Genomic DNA, 16087 nt, shown 5'->3' on the forward strand with positions numbered 1-16087 from the left:
TGGCTGCACCAGTTTATATTCACCAACAGTACACAAGTGTTCCCTTTTCTCCACATTCAAGTCAACAGTAGTTGTCTCTTGTGTTTTTGATAACAGCCATTCTAACAAGTGTAAGGTGATATCTCATTGTGGTTTTGATTTGTATTTCCCTGATAATTAGTGATGGTGAGCACCTTTTCATGTACCTTTTGGCCATTTGTCTCCTGCTGAGACCATGAGTCTCTCTTTTTGTTTCATTAGGCCCACTGTAATAGCCTCCACAATGGCTTCCTGCCTCATTTACCCCCTTTACATCCATCCTCCACGTTGTTTCCAGAGTAATCTTCCCCAAAGGGCAAATCTGATGAAGTCTCCCTCCCTGCCAGTGTAATTCTTGAGTGGCTTCCCATTGCCTTCATGAGACTATGCAGAGTTCTGAGCATGGCCCTTGTTTCTCATCCCTTCCTATCTTGCCATTTCATTCCTGCCATTACCACCTCATGCACTATTTGCTCTAGCAATCCTGAGAAACTTCCAGTTTTCCAGACGCACCATGCTGTCTATCATGTGTCAATCTGTCTACCCTGCTTTTTCCTATTTGCCCTAGAATGTCCTTCCCCCATTTCCCTGCATCCCTCTTCACCTGGTATATTCTCAGTTTTCTAGTTTTCCTTTAGGTTACAACTCAAAAAGGGAGTGACGTTTCAGCAATCCCTCCCTAACACCCCACATGGTCTTAGTGTACCTCATCTATGGCCCAGACTGTGTGCGTGATATCCGGCACACTCTTCTCTCACAGCATTTATGATATTGAATTGTCATCAGTGGTTTTCATATCCTTCTTCTGCCCCAGACTGATCTCCTTGACAGCAGAAATGTCAGTTTCCTCTCTCTATCCTCTGTGCCTAGCTCAGAGTAGAACTCAGTGTTTGTTGAAGGAATGAATCAGCATAACCACTTGCTTGTAGAGATGTAGTTAGATTAACTATTTCTTTATATGAAAGAAAATATGTATACAAGAAGTAAAATAGTATAGAGGGGCTTATGATGCAAACGATAAGTCTCCCCTTCCGCTTCTTCTTACCCTCAGGTCAACTCCCAAAAGGTAGCTTCTTTGAACCACTTATTTTTTTTGCTTTCCTAGTGCCTACACTTCTAACTTGTAGAGTTCTATGTCTAAAGAGAACTGTACACATCCTGGAAGGTGCCTAAGATGCTGAATTTAGGAACTGGAATCAATTATTTGAAGTTTTATTTATTCTCATATACTTTTTTATATCTTAAAATATTTATTTTTGTCAGAATAGCTGGTGATTTTCTGTTTTTGGTTTATTATTATAATAAGCACTTCCCCCCTGAAAAAATAGATTCAAAATTATTCTTGTATACCTTTATTTTGTATTTTTGTGTAAGTTACCATATACATATAATAGATTAGTATAGTCATAAGTTTATATAGAATATAAATAAGTAAATGTACAAATGTTAGGGATTTGTGCTCTGAAATATTTTCCTGAGAGGGTTGTATGATCAAAAAGATTTGGGGCCAGTGCTCTAAATAATAGACTTTTACCTCTATTTCTTGATTTATCAACTTTAGATAATATCTATTGACTTTCCACTTTTAAAAATGAGTATTTAGCCTTCTTACACTACAATCATCTCATTCTTTTCCAATCTTTGATAGTTGTATTATTAATTTTACTTCTGTTGCTTAATTTAGTAACTTGACAACTCTTTTCCATTTCATCCACTTTTGACAGTCTATTGACTGCTCCCTTTTTAAGAAGGGGCAATAGAACATGTGTTCCTTTTTTCCACCTATTTTTTGACTTTCTGTCAGCGACACTTCTACATTGTCAAAGTAGATAACTTTTATATTTTGTCCTATTACCACAACCAAGTCTCCATATAAGTTGAATCTAAAAGATGAGAACTGTAAATAGTGTTATATTATTATGCCTTGTTACTTCTTCCATAAAGGAAAATCTCCCTTAAGAACCTGAGATCTGTTGACTGCAGCATGAAGTTATTTTCTCCTTGTCGGGAAGGCAGGTAGAATTAACAGACCAGGACAAATGCCTCTTGTTATTAAGCAAATTACTGTAAGGGTTTGTCCCTTCCCAGATGCCAAACCATATTTCTGCCAGTAGGGAAGAAAACATGTGATGTTTGCATATCCCCTATAAAAAGTTACTTTTTGCTTAGAAATCATGCTTGCTTGCTTTTTAATATTCAAATCAAAGAAAAATGATTTAAAGCCTAGTCTTTGGGATCTGTAATGATGTAACAGAGTTATGATTTGGGATCATCATAGGCCTCAGGTTCTCCCCTGAATAGTCAGTACATCTTTTTTTTGGAATGGTTACCTGGTTATGCTCATTTCTTCTGTCATCTGCCCCCCGCTAAATCCCAGTGGACCAAACTAGTTCTAGAGTGCTGGACCACTTGAATAATGAAAACAGCTCTTACCTTTATGCAGAGCTTTGTAGGTAGGAACTGGCTATCATTTGGTGCCATGTTTATAGAAAATAAAAGGACAGTGGAATACTTTTGTCCAGTCTTTTTCTTAGGGCCCTGAAATTTATGTCTTGAGACTAAACATATTGAAGTTAGTTCTGGCCTAAGATGAAGAGCATCTCTATTTTTGCACCCAGTAAGATTTGATTCTATAAATATTTAGTGCAGAGCCAATTTGTGTGCTAAGATTACTTTTTCTTCTCTTCAGGGCCAGGATCATGACCCTTGGGCTCTCAAGTTTCTCAGATCAATAACAACTAGATCCTCTTTTCTCATACTCCATCAATTCCTTATAATCAGGGTACTTGTAAGCTTGCTTCATATTCGAAACATAGATTTTTTGTGCTATTTGTCTTTTTTTAAAAAGAAATTTTCAGGGAGTTTCCAATTGCCTTTTTTTGGGAGGCATAATATGCCTTTATCATGGCCTCACTTTTTCCATACTCTCAATTATACTTCCTAGTCTGTGGAATCCCCCTTCGTGACCAAATGCTTTTCTAGGCCACTGCGCAGATGTCCTCCAAGGATTTCCTCCACTCTTCTCCTGGGTTGTAATGACTGTTTTCAGGATCCTGTGTCTTCTACTGTCATGACTTCTGCCATCATTTTACTGGAGTATATCCTGAAATAAGTTCTTTAGAAAGGATATGTGGGAAGTAAACTTTCTGAGTCATGTCTAAAACTATATTTATTGTACCTTAGTACTTGTTTGTGGTTAGCTTGGGTGTAGAATTCTGGGCTGAAAATAATTTTCTTTAGAAAATATGAAGATGTGATTCCATTGTCTTCTTACATCCTCTGTTGCTGACAAGAAGCCAGTTTGATTATCAGTCCTTTGTGAGGGACCCATTTTTCCTGTTCAAGATGTCCTTTTTACACTTGTTTTGGAATTCCGTGAGGAAATGTATAGAAGTGGGTCTTTTATCACTTAGTTGTATTGTATACTCACTGAGCCTTTTTGTTCTTAAGACTTGGGTCTTTAGCTCTGGGGAACTTAGGGGAATTCTATTACTTATTTAACAGCTCCTCCCCTCTCTTTTTTCTGTTCCCTCTTTCTGTTGTTCTTATTAGTCAAATGTCCTACCTCTTGGCTTGGCTTTTTATGTCTCATAGTTTCTCTATTATTTCCATCTTTTTATCCATATGTGCTTATTCTGAGTTTCTCAATTTTGTTTTCCAGATCATCTGTTGATTTTCTTTTTCTAATCACTCTTTGAATTCTAAGAATTTTAAATGTAATTTAAAAAAGTTCTTCCAAGTTCTTTGTTCCTTTTTTGTGGTTTCCTATTCCTATTTTATTTTATTTATTTATGTTTTTTAAAGATTGGCACCTGAGCTAACAACTGTTGCCAGTCTTCTCTTTTTTTTTTCTTTTCTTTTCTTTTTTTCTGCTTTTTCTCCCTCAAATCCCCCCAGTACATAGTTGTATATATTTTAGTTGTGGATCCTTCTAGTTGTGGCATGTGGGACGCCGCCTCATTGTGGCCTGATGAGGGGTGCCATGTCCACACCCAGGATCCGAACCGGCGAAACCCTGGGCCGCCGAAGCAGAGCGCACGAATTTAACCACTTGGCCACAGGGCTGGCCCCTCCTATTCCTATTTTATATGGCTGCAATACCCACTTGAATCTTTTGATTATAGTAATTTTTTTTAATGTTTTCTTATGTCTCTTAATTATATTTGTCTCCTTAGGATTCCTTTTTCTATATGTTTTTCTTAGCTCTTCTTTTTCATGCTGCTGGATTTCTCTATGTGCCTGGTAATCCTTGGTTGTCAATTTATATTTTAGAAAGAAAGACTTAGGGACTGGTGTGGATTTCCTCTGCTGTTTTACAGGTTGGTCTCTTTTCCCTCTTGGCCTCTCACCTGAGTGGATGGCTGAGCCTCTGTGTGGGGCAGGATGCATTGGCTGGCCTGCTTGCTCTATGGTGAGTGAGCCTGTGCGCAGGCTCTGGGGGCCCTTGTGTCAGAGGAGTGCTTTGCTCTGGGCAGACTGTACTCCCACTAGAAACCTTGGCTTTCCACAGGTCGTTTGTTCCTTCAGCTATCTGCGTTTTTAGACTAAGAGCTAATGCCAAGCTGCCTGCGATCTCTGTGGGGGTGGGGAAAGCAGATGGGGGTGCCAACAAGCACAGTTCCAGGTACAGACCTTCAATTATCCCCACTGTCTTCAGCCCCACTTTTTGCTCCTGCCCTCCCTTGAGCCTGCTGGCCTAGAGCCCAGAGCCGTCAGGTGTCCAGGGCAGAGTGGCTCTCTAGATTCCTTCTAGCATTCTGACAAGCACTTTGGCTTCCAGCTCCTTTTAGGTTGCGTTGTGTAGTCTTCTGGGCTGTGGCTTTGTCTGCCTGTCTCATCCGTCAACACAATTCCATCTCCTTTTTGAATTCTAGAAATTTGTTGGATCTTTCATCCACTGGTGAACCCCTACTTCCCTTTTCCTTTGCTATTAGAGGTTTATTGCTTCTTTTGCCTCCCTTATTTGAGTGTGGTTTTGCAAGCGGTAAGTAGGAAACATGTGTCTTCCATCTACCGTCTTGAACTAAAAATCTTGATGTGAATTTAAACTATCTTTTGAATGCCTACTGTGTTTATCTTTGTGGCTGTAGCATCTGTTTAAGAATTGCATAATTAATAAATTGTTTCAATAAAATAAGGCAAGAGAATTAGAGTAAATAACTTCAGAGGGTTAAAGATATAATGGCATAATTTTTTTCAAAAAATCTTGTATGATAGCAACAGTTTATTTTAGTAAAAAAAGAAAAAACTATTCAATTAAAGATTCAAGTCTTAAAATTAGCATCAATTTTATGCCTGATTTCCATAGGTTATAGTCAACAAGGATATTATTCTTCTGTCTATCAGGTAAGCACTGGGTTTGTAGCAGTGACTGTCATAGATCTCTGCTTATATAGAATTTGTGTGTTGTTTTTAGGAGGGGCACTGATAGATAGGTAATAAGTGAATTTTAAAAATAACCAAGGAACGAAAACATCAGGTGCTATGTGCACCATGCAAATAATTAAAATAGGCGATGTGGTAATGAGTGTCAGAGCATCTACATTGGCCAGCTGGTTGGAGAGCGTTGCTGTGGAGGGGATGGTTACCTGAGATCTGACTAACAGGTAGAAGCCAGCCAGGCAAAAACTGGGAATTTGGCATCACCTTCAGAGAGCACAGTCTTTCCACATTACTCAGTGCTGCCCACCCTTTGGTTTCAATCATTCTTCTGTCCTGTAAAGATTTTTATATTAATGTAATGAATTGCTTAAACATTTCATCAGCTTTTAAATAGCAGTTTGGTGAAACAGAAAGGCTCATGAGAGATAACTTATTCCCCTAGGACAGAGAAGGGATAAACAAGCCTTTTCAGTCCGCATAGCAGAATGGTTTGGTGAATTTAAAAGCCTTAATTATTATGCTTTAAGCAACAACTTAGTTTGCTTCAGTCTGATTGCGAGCTTTCAAGTGGAGTTCTTCCTTTGATATATTGTGTTGCTATTTTGGTGCTTGTCATTTTGCTGTTGCACTTTTCCTCACCAAAAAGCATTTACTGCTCACTTCCGTACAGTAGTCCCTGCGCTGGTGTTGATACTGTGGGCTGCAAGATGCACATTTGCTTTTATCTTTAAATTGGGTGTACTTTTCAAGGAGTCTGGGGCATGGATAGTTTCAGGGAACCGATTTGTAGATCCTTAAATTCCCCATGTACTTGTCCCTAATGTTGTTCTGCCTGAGAATGTACCTGTAATGGAGGTCCAGGGTCTGCTTTCCCACCTCCTCTTTCACACTTGCCCTCCTCCTACTATTACAAAAGTAAGGCATACTGCCCGTCCATCTCAGATCTTACAAAGGTCTCTGGATGTGAAAACCACCAGGGCACCAAACAAAAGGCTATTGAGAATACTGATGTCTGTGCTAAGACAGTGAATGACTAAGTAACACTATCCCAGGGAAACACTGGATAGCAGTTCCTTTTGCAGTTGTATAGTTTCCAATTTTTGCCTCTCACAAAACTGAAAGAAAACCTAATTAAATTGTTTTCTAATTAACTAATAGATCATTAAGTATATTTTTGATGGTAGATAACTGTTACTTTTGTCTCATAACTCAAAAGATTTCAAAGAATTGAGAAATAATTGCTCCAACAAGACTTTCACTCTCATCTTCTTTTTTACATGAAAATATTTCTCACCACTTAAAGTTATAAAAACAAAAAATAGAGATAAAATTGATGCTGAGCCCTATTTCATTCTAATGACATAAATAATAGTCACCACATGGAAACATGAACTAAATCACTCATCTCTTTAATAAAATTGCTTTCTTATGTTTAAGAATTTTAAAATAAAAACTTATAAAATAAAAACAGTGTGTTTATATTTTAATTGATTGGGTAGCAATAATAATTGTAAAGAAACTCAAACCAGAAAAAATTTGGAGTCTTTTGAAATTTATTTTCAATTTATAGACATATTTTTGTTGAGGAAAGATATAATAGACTGGCCAATAAAAGACTTTCAGACATAAAATGTGTTAGCATTAAAAATGATTTTTGTGGAAGGAATCACCTTTCCTGGGGTTAAGGCTTACTGTATTGCTTCATTAATCAAGGTAGTGTGGTCCTGGCAGAGGGATGGACACAGGGATCAATGGAATATAATAGGGAAGCCAGAAATAGAGCCACGTAAATATGCCTAATTAATTTTTGACAAAGGATCTAAAAACAGTTCAAACTCTCAAAGGAGAGATAGCCTTTTTAATAAGTGGTGCTAAAGCAATTGGATATCCATTGGCAAAAAAAGAGAACTTTGATCTAAATCTTACACAAAAATTAACTCAAAATGGGACAGATTGATGGTTGCCAGAGGTGGGGGCTAGGGAGTGGGCAGAATGGGTGAGGGGAGTCAAAAGGTGCGAACTTCCAGTTATAAAATAAATAAGTCATGGGAATGTAATGTACAGCATAGGGACTATAGTTAGTAATACTGCATTACATGTTTGAAAGTTGCTAAGACAGCAGATGTCAAAAGAGCTCATCAGAAGAAAAAAAATTCTGTAACTATGAATGGCGACAGATGTTAACTAGACTTATTGTGATCATTTCACAACGTATACAAATATCGAATCATTATGTTGTACACCTGAAACTAATATAATGTATGTTAATTATGTCTTAATAAAAGAAATTAACTCAATAGATTGTGAACATAAAACTATAACACTTCTAGAAAAAAGAAGGAGAAAATCTTTGGGGCCTAAGACTGGGCAAAAAGTTCTTAGACTTGACACCAAAAGCATGACATAAAAGGAAAATTGATAAATTTGATCTCGTCAAAATTAAAATCTTTTGCTCTGCAAAAGACCTTGTTAAGAGGATGAAAAGACAAGCTACAGACTGGGAGAAAATATTTGCAAGCCGTATATCTAACAAAGGCCTAGTATCTAGAATATATAAAGAACTCTCAAAATTCAACTGTAAAAAATGAACAATCCAATTAGAAAATGGGAAAAAGACATGCACAGACATTTCACCAAAGAGGATATATATATGTCAAGTAAACACATGAAAAGATGTTCAACCTCATTAACCATTAGGGAAATGCATATTAAAACCACATTGAGATATCATTGGAATGGCTAACATAAAAAATAGTGGCAACAGCAAATGCTGGTAGAGAAACTAGATCATTCTCTACATTGATGGTGGGAATAAATAATACAGCCACTCTGGAAAACAGTTTGGTAATTTCTCTAAAGACTAAACATGCAACTACCATATGACCCAGCAATTAAATTCCAGGGCATTTATCCCAGAGAAATGAAAACTTATTGCTATGGACTGAATCGTGTCCCTAAATTCATATGTTGAAGCCCTAACCCCCAGGGTGTGATAATGGGAGATGAGGCCTTTGGGAGATCCTTAGGGTTAGATGAGGTCATAAGGCAGTGCTCTCATGCTGGGGTTAGTGCTCTTACAAGAAGACACACCAGAGAGCTTGCTCTCTCTCTGCCATGTGAGGACACAATGAGAAGGCAATCATCTGCAAGCCAGGAAGAAAGCTCTCACTGGAACCTGACCATGCTGGCACCCTGATCTCAGACTTCAGCCTCCAGACTGTGAGAAATAAATTTCTGTCTAAGCCACTCAGTCTCTGGTATTTCTTTATGGCAGCCCACGATGACGAATAGCTTTTGTTCACACAAACTTGTACACAAGTGTCCTTAGCCGCTTTATTTGTAAAAACCAGAACTGACTGTGGGAACCCAGAACCCAGATGCCCTTCAGTGGATGAATGGTTAAACAAAATATGTTACATCCAAACCATGGAATATTATTCAGCACCAGCAAAGAATGATTTCTTGATGCATGCAACAATTTGGATGAACCTCAAGGAACTTATGATCAGTAAAAGCCAATCTCAGAAGGATGCATACTGCATGATTCCATCTATAGAACATTTGCAAAATAACATAATTACATGGATGGAAAACAGATTAGTGGAGCCCAGGGGGTAGGGAAGGGACAGGGAAAGGAAAGCTGTAGCTATCAACGGGTAGTATAAAGGAGACTTGTGATGATGGTACAGTAAAGTATCTTGATTGTGGTGGTGGTTACGTGAAGTTACACATGTGGTAAAATTGCATAGAGCTATACACGTACACACAGACACAAAATGAGTGCACAGATACTGGTAAAATATGAATAAGCTCTGGATTGTACAAATGTCAACTTCCTGGTTTTGATGTTGTGCTGTTGTTAGTTATGCAAGATGTTAACATTGGGGAATGCTGAGTAAAGAGTGTATGGGACCTCCCTGTACGTTTCTTAGTACCTTCCTGTGAATCTATAAATATTTCAAATTAAAAGTTAAAAAAAATAATTTGCGGTGAAAATAGAAAGGAAAATAAGTTCAAGAAGAAAAATGAGAGATCTAAAATTTCTGACCGTTCTGAACCAGTTGTTCCTGTTTTTTGAAACAGATGATGGTGGCTGTCAAATTGCTAAAGAGCCCAAATTCCATTTGATACATTTAAATATATCCATGATACATCCAATAAATGTATTCCATTTGATATAACAGCTTTATTTTAAAATACCAGTATTTACATTATGTTAGAAATTACTCCTTTGCAACTATTGAAACTTATCGTGAAAAATTTTAGATGTAAATTTAAAAATGTGCAAGGGGATATTAGTTTTCAAAATTCTCTTAGTCGTCCACAAACAAAAAAGCTAGATTTTAATAACTTAATGCCCCCATTGATTAAGGGGCTACATTCCAAAAGTATACTTAAAAAAAAAATCAGAATCTTAATTATAAGAGGTAGTTAAAAGAAAAAAGAACTTGGGAGCTGTTGGTTAAGGGTAGGACTGTAGTACCAAAAAGCCACTAAATAAATAAAAATACAAAGTATAGTTCTAGAAAGGGTAAGAAAAGGAAGAAGCTGTGTTGTACTGTTTTTAGATAATGTTATTGTCTTTTAATGCCTGTTTTTTGAATCAATATAGATGTGTTTGGTTGCTGTGTTCTAAACAGGCAAGAGAAAAAAAGAAAGAGAGGCACAAGAGGGTTGTGTTTTTAGCAGGCTCGGTTAGGGAGGGCGGAGTAACAAGGGATCTTCACTTCCACCCCCAGCCATCCCCCTGGAAGGACTATGTCAAGTTTACCTTGAGATAATTTGTGATTTTAGATTTCCTAATTCTAGCCCCCCATCAAAGAAAATCTCTCCATTTGCTTGATGACATCCCAGTCTTAAGTAGGGGATTTAGCCTTCTAATTCACCATTAACTGGCAAATGTAAATGAATTTGTCATTTGATATATGTGAATTATGTCTGATCATTTTCTAGTTGATAGAGGAGTGGAATGTGAAGGAAAGGGGTACCATGGGCTAAAAGGGGGAATATGGCAAAGTGGGGAAGCAGAGATTTAAGCTTTGAAAGCTACAAATAGAAGCAGAAAATGAGGAATTTTGGTCTTGCTAATGCATTGCTTAGCATGATTTATGAATGTTTTGGTTAATATTTAAAAATACTAATGACTGCTTTATTAAGAAATTTGTATCTCTGAGGATTAATTCACCTAAAATAGATCTCATTAAATTAGATTAATATAAAAATGGCCCATAGCTAGATCTGCCAAGTAAATGTAAAAGTCATTATGTTTTGTAGATTTCCCTCCCCAAAGGTGATAGAAATTAACTATTTATAGTATTGGGTTATAAGCGTCATGTAGCAAGTATTTTTATTGAAGTAATTTTGAATTTAACGAAAAGTGGAAAGAATTCTAATGTTACGTAATTTTAAGATGAGTAATATGCTTTTGCGTGAGATTTCAAGCATGTGATTTAACTTATATCAGGGTCCTTTTTCTTTCTTAGCCTTATTATTTCATTTACTGGTGAGATAATGATGATGATTGATAGGACAGTGTTTTCTTACCTCTCTAATAGCAATTTAGTTTTTTCTTACCTCTAATAATATTTTCAGTATTGAAAGAAGAATGCTGTAGCTCTGTCATACAGTGCTATGATATACAAAAATTATATTTTTGAATGACTTTTAAAAAACACATGGCTTCCTATGTTGGACTTTTGCCTATTTTAAGAACTTTTTGAAGTCAGATTAGTGAAATGGCCAATTTCTCCCTTCAAATCAATTGTCTATTTATCTTGATATTATGTTTATGATTATCTTGGAGGAATCAATGTACTTTTTCTTATTGAGAGCTGTTAACATATCCATTACATAAGGATTGCTAAAAATTCATGTACCAGTTATTTTTAAATTTTGTCATATTGAATATAGAAAATTTCATTATTGTGTACAATGATAGACAAATGCTTTAACAAACTACAAAGCTACACAGAATTTTTTCACTTCAATAAGTAAATAGGGGCATATTTATGTTACCTAATGTGAAAATGATTCTTCTAATGTTTTTGTAGAACTTTGAATAAGAAAACAGTTTACATTTTTACTTAAGCAAAGGGCCTAGATAGACTAAGACAATGGAGATGTAAATGGGATACTGGCTGTATATACTAAAGAGAGCCACTTGGGAATTTTCCTCCTGTATCTATAAAGACTTTCAAGAGGCAAGTAGTAAATATATGTCTAGACGGGATGCCCTTCATCTAAGCGGGTGAATGTAGCTTAGATTCAAACATTGGGCTGCCTGCATAGGGAAGTTGTGAGGAGTATGGGACCACCAGGAGGCTGCTTTCCCCGTAGATGTTGGGAGAGATGGAAGTGGGGAGTATCCCCACTTATATCATGGGGAGTATCATGATCACTTATATCATGATTTAAGATTATGACCTGGTATGAAAAACTGTAACGTACTTATTAAGTATATAGTTTTATAATATTGGTAAGTATGTTTTCTCTCTTATAAAGAATAGCGTCTGCTTTAAATGACCTTCATTTTGAATGGTTCAAAAATAAAACTTTGAAGTTCCTTATAAGTGAAGGATGATGGAATCATCCTCAGGTCAAGGTTTAATTTTTAACTCTAAAATGGACCTTTGACACAAACTGACAGTTAACTTTTTTTTTAACTTTTTATTGAGATTATGATAGTTTACAACCTTGTGAAATTTCAGTTGTACATTATTGTCAGTTGTGTTATAGGTGTACCACTTCACCCTTTGTGCCCACCCCCACCCCCCCTTTCCCCTGGTAGCCGCTAATCTGTTCTCTTTGTCTACATGTTTAACTTCCACATATGAGTGGAGTCATACAGAGATCTGACAGTTCCTTTTTAAGTTTAGGACTTTCCAAAGTAGAATGAGTGAGAGTGCTTATTTCCTCTGAGATACCATACCTGCAACTTGGGAAAGTATCTGCCAAGTGACACTTTTCTGAATAGAGAAATATCTGGTTAAAGATCAGTAAAGATCAATTGTCCCAGTCAGTCATATTTTTTCTACTAACCTAAACTTTGTTAAAGTTTTACTGGCATCCATATTACATAAGCAATACTTGTCAGCATAACTTTAGAAAATAATAACATTCTTTAGAGCGAGAATTAAGGAAATGCAGACACCTATACACCATCAAGAATCTTCTCACTGATCTTCATTTTTGACAAAATTGCTTAGTCTATCCTGCTTCTTCCGTTACGGCCTAAATGCAAACACTCTAAATTGCTTCATTTGAGACCAGTCTGCTGAGACCTCTACCCGCTTTCCCTTTTAGCCAGCTGTTAAAAGCTGTCAAACATTTTTATTGTAGGCCTACTGGTGGCATGGGCTTTCTATCTTTACATGTTAATGCCCAGCTTTCGCTCCTTAAACAGTCTGGTCCCTCTGTGGCTCTTTATAAAAAAGGGGGAGGAAATGTTCTGTTTATATATAGCCTTCTAAAGTGTTTAGGCAAAAGCCAAAGAAGATTATCATCACCCCATGCTGTACAGCCCCCAGTATGACAATAAGGCCGTTTAAAATAGTGGTTAAGAGCATCAGCTTGGGAGTCAGACACACCAGGTTTCAGATCCTGGCTCTACCATGTATGTGCTGTGTGCCTTTAAACAACCTACTCAACATAAATCTCCTTCACTGTAAATTCATGAAGATAATAAAGTTGTTATTTCATGGAGTTATGAGGATTAGATGAAATAATGTATGCGGTACACTTTGCTCTGTGTATAGCTCTTAATAAAAACAGTGATAGGAGGGGGAGGAAAATAATTATTTTCTAATGCCTTTTTAATTTTAAAAATCCGACTGTTCTACTAGATTGTTGCTAGATCTCTAATTCTGTGAAGTTGTGAGCTTGGTAAAAGTTACTCTGCAATTAGTTTGAAATCACTTTTGTTACTAGCTTTTATAGCGTACTTTGACGTTTATCCAAAGGGGGCTGATTTTTTATGTGAAAGGCCAGAACCTTAATATGAAGTAGCAAGAAAAAGTACTGCTTCTTAAGTTTTTATTGAAGTATAACATACATATGGAAAAGTATATATATGACCAAGAAATAGAACCTTACCAATTCTTTAGAAGCCCCCTTCACATTTTCTTCCTATCACCATCATCCTGATTCTAATAGAATAGATTAGTTTTGTCTATTTTTATGTTTTGTATAAATGGACTCATATCTTTTGGGTTTGGCTTCTTTTTCTTAGAATTATATTTGTGAGATTCATCCATATTGTCACATGTAGTTATACATATTCTCATTGCTGTATAATATTCTGTTATGTGAGTATACCCCAACTTATTTATCCATTCTACTGTTAATGGGTTTCACTTTTTAGCTATTATAAATATTGAAGCTGTGACATTCTAGTACCTGTCTTTTGGTAAATATATGTAAGCATTTCTGTTGAACAGGAATTGCTGGGTCATAGATATGCCTACTTTCAGTTTGTTTGTTTGTTTTTAAAGATTGGCACCTGAACTAACCTGTGTTGCCAATCTTTTTTTCTTCTTCTCCCCATAGCACCCCCCACCCCCCCTTACATAGTCGTATATTCTAGCTGTAGGTCCTTCTGGTTGTGCTATGTGGGACGCTGCCTCAGCGTGGTCTGATGAGCGGTGCCATGTCCATGCCCAGGATCCGAACCTGCGAAACCCTGGGCCACCAAAGCAGAGTGCGTGAACTTAACCACTCGGCCACAGGGCCAGCCCCACTACTTTCAGTTTTTATAAATAATTCCCATCAGTTTTCCAGACGATTGTACCAGTTTATACTCCCAGTAATATATGTGAGAGTTCCAATTGCTCTGTTTCCGTTCCAGCACTTGGTATTGTACATCTTCATTTTAGATGTTCTGATGTGTGTAGAATGATATCACATTGTGGTTTTAATTTGCATTTCCCTGAGTAATGAAATTGGGCATCTTTTTAGGTTTATTTGCCATTTGGATAGCCTCTTTTGTGAAGTCACACAAGTGCAGGTCTTTTGTTCATGTTTCTATTGAGTGGTCTATATTTTTCTTATTGATTCATAGGAATTCTCTATGTAATTTCTATGTAAGTCATTTTTCAGATGTATTATCGTTATGTCTCCTTGTACTTTTGTGGGTTGTCGTTTTGTTTTAATGTTTTTCTTGAATAGAAATTCTTAATATAATCAATTTTGTTAATTTTTTATGGTCAGAGTTTTTATGTCCTTTTTAAGAGGATTTAAATACTCTAAGATCACAAAGATATTTTAGGTTTTTCTCTGAACTGATTTTTGACTATAGTGTAATTAGAGGTTAAGATACTTTTTTTTTCTCCTACTTGGATATTCAGATGACCTTTGAGATTTTTTTGAAAAGCAGCATGTATTCTTGGGTGACAGTTGAGTCATTGGCACTGCTAGAATGAGTTCCAATCCTTGCTCAAATGGAGACTGAAAGAGCGTTCTGAGACCTCTTTTTCTTTCCTGATCTGCCATTTGGTCTCCAGAACAAAGCATGGGGATTTCTGTTGAGATCCCCATAAGCTGAAAGTCATGTCTGCTAGAGTTAGGGAGAATTATAGCATGCAGTAACTGTGAAGTAACACTTGCAAATTATTCATGATCAGTTAGTCACCAGTTGATGTGCTATGAGGAAGTTGAAGTGATGGGAGAAAGATGTAGATCTGACAGTATCTAGTTTGGGACTTTATATGAAAGGTTTTAAAAAATTAAGATCAATAATAATATTACCTTACATTTATAGAACAGCTTACAAAGTACTCGCATTTACACTGTTTCATTTTGATCCTTATGGTAACTAGCATTGCAAGGTTTTCAAGACAGATATTATTGTCTCAGTTTAACAGAGGAAAAAACCTGAAATTCAGATCAGTTAATTAGCTTTATAAACAGTTTGTTAAAACTGAGAATCCAGTAGTCTTATTGCTCTGGTCCAACCATCTTTACAAGACTGCTCTAGGCAAATTGAACTGGAGATACAGGCAGCCCCAAAATATGATTTATTCTCTCAAAGGGATATAAAGCTTCAATGTTTAATCAAAACAAAATATTTTAGGTCTGACTAATGAGCTGGAGCTTGGAGGGCTTTCAAGCTCACAGAGCTTGATAATCTCACATTTTCCTATTGTCTTCTTAGGACCGTCAATTGGATTAGCTCTTTATGATTCCTTTATCCCTTTTCTAGCACCTTAAAATGAACTTTGTGTTTGATGTCTCTTAGCAAACAGGCCTAGGACCTAAATGCAGTTAAACTGGACATAAAAACTGGTAAGAATTTAATTTTAAAAGTATAACTCCAAGTCATCAAATTTGCATGATCCCACTCAATTGTAAGCTCCTGGCAGTGGTGGGTACCGGGACTGTGTTTATACTTTTTGGTTTCCCCTCGAGGAGCTAACAGTGAATTGCATGTAATGAAACATCTGTAGTCTGTATGAACTAACAGTTGTCTCAAGTGATAGAAAAGTGAAGGTAAAAGTTGTCACTACTAATGGTAGATTAAAAAGAAAAAAAGATCTAAGTGACCTATTCATTAAAAGGCTCAAAAGTTAAATCATCCAGGGCCATATATAACAGCATTCAATAAAGCAGTAGATAAGAGTTCTTAATATGTGATAGAGGCACATGGTACTTGCTATGGTGGTTCTGGCAGGACTGGACTAAAATAGCTATTCTG

The 16087-nt window shown here is 36.6% G+C and overlaps 1 protein-coding gene across 4 annotated transcripts in view; it reads left to right on the top strand.

Annotated features, from left to right (window-relative positions):
- DIPK1A (divergent protein kinase domain 1A) overlaps positions 1–16087 on the top strand; it is a 102408-nt gene that overhangs the window by 11945 nt on the left and 74376 nt on the right. Inside the window, exon 2 of one of the 4 annotated variants that reach the window (XM_070592640.1) lies at positions 4338–4429. The exons of the other annotated variants lie outside the window; for them this stretch is intronic. Coding sequence (XP_070448741.1) covers positions 4338–4429 — 92 coding nt within the window. The remainder of the gene's footprint in view (positions 1–4337; positions 4430–16087) is intronic. 4 annotated transcript variants of the gene reach the window in all.

This window comes from Equus przewalskii, chromosome 24 (genome assembly GCF_037783145.1).
Source record: "Equus przewalskii isolate Varuska chromosome 24, EquPr2, whole genome shotgun sequence".
Classification (NCBI taxonomy): Eukaryota; Metazoa; Chordata; class Mammalia; order Perissodactyla; family Equidae; genus Equus; species Equus przewalskii.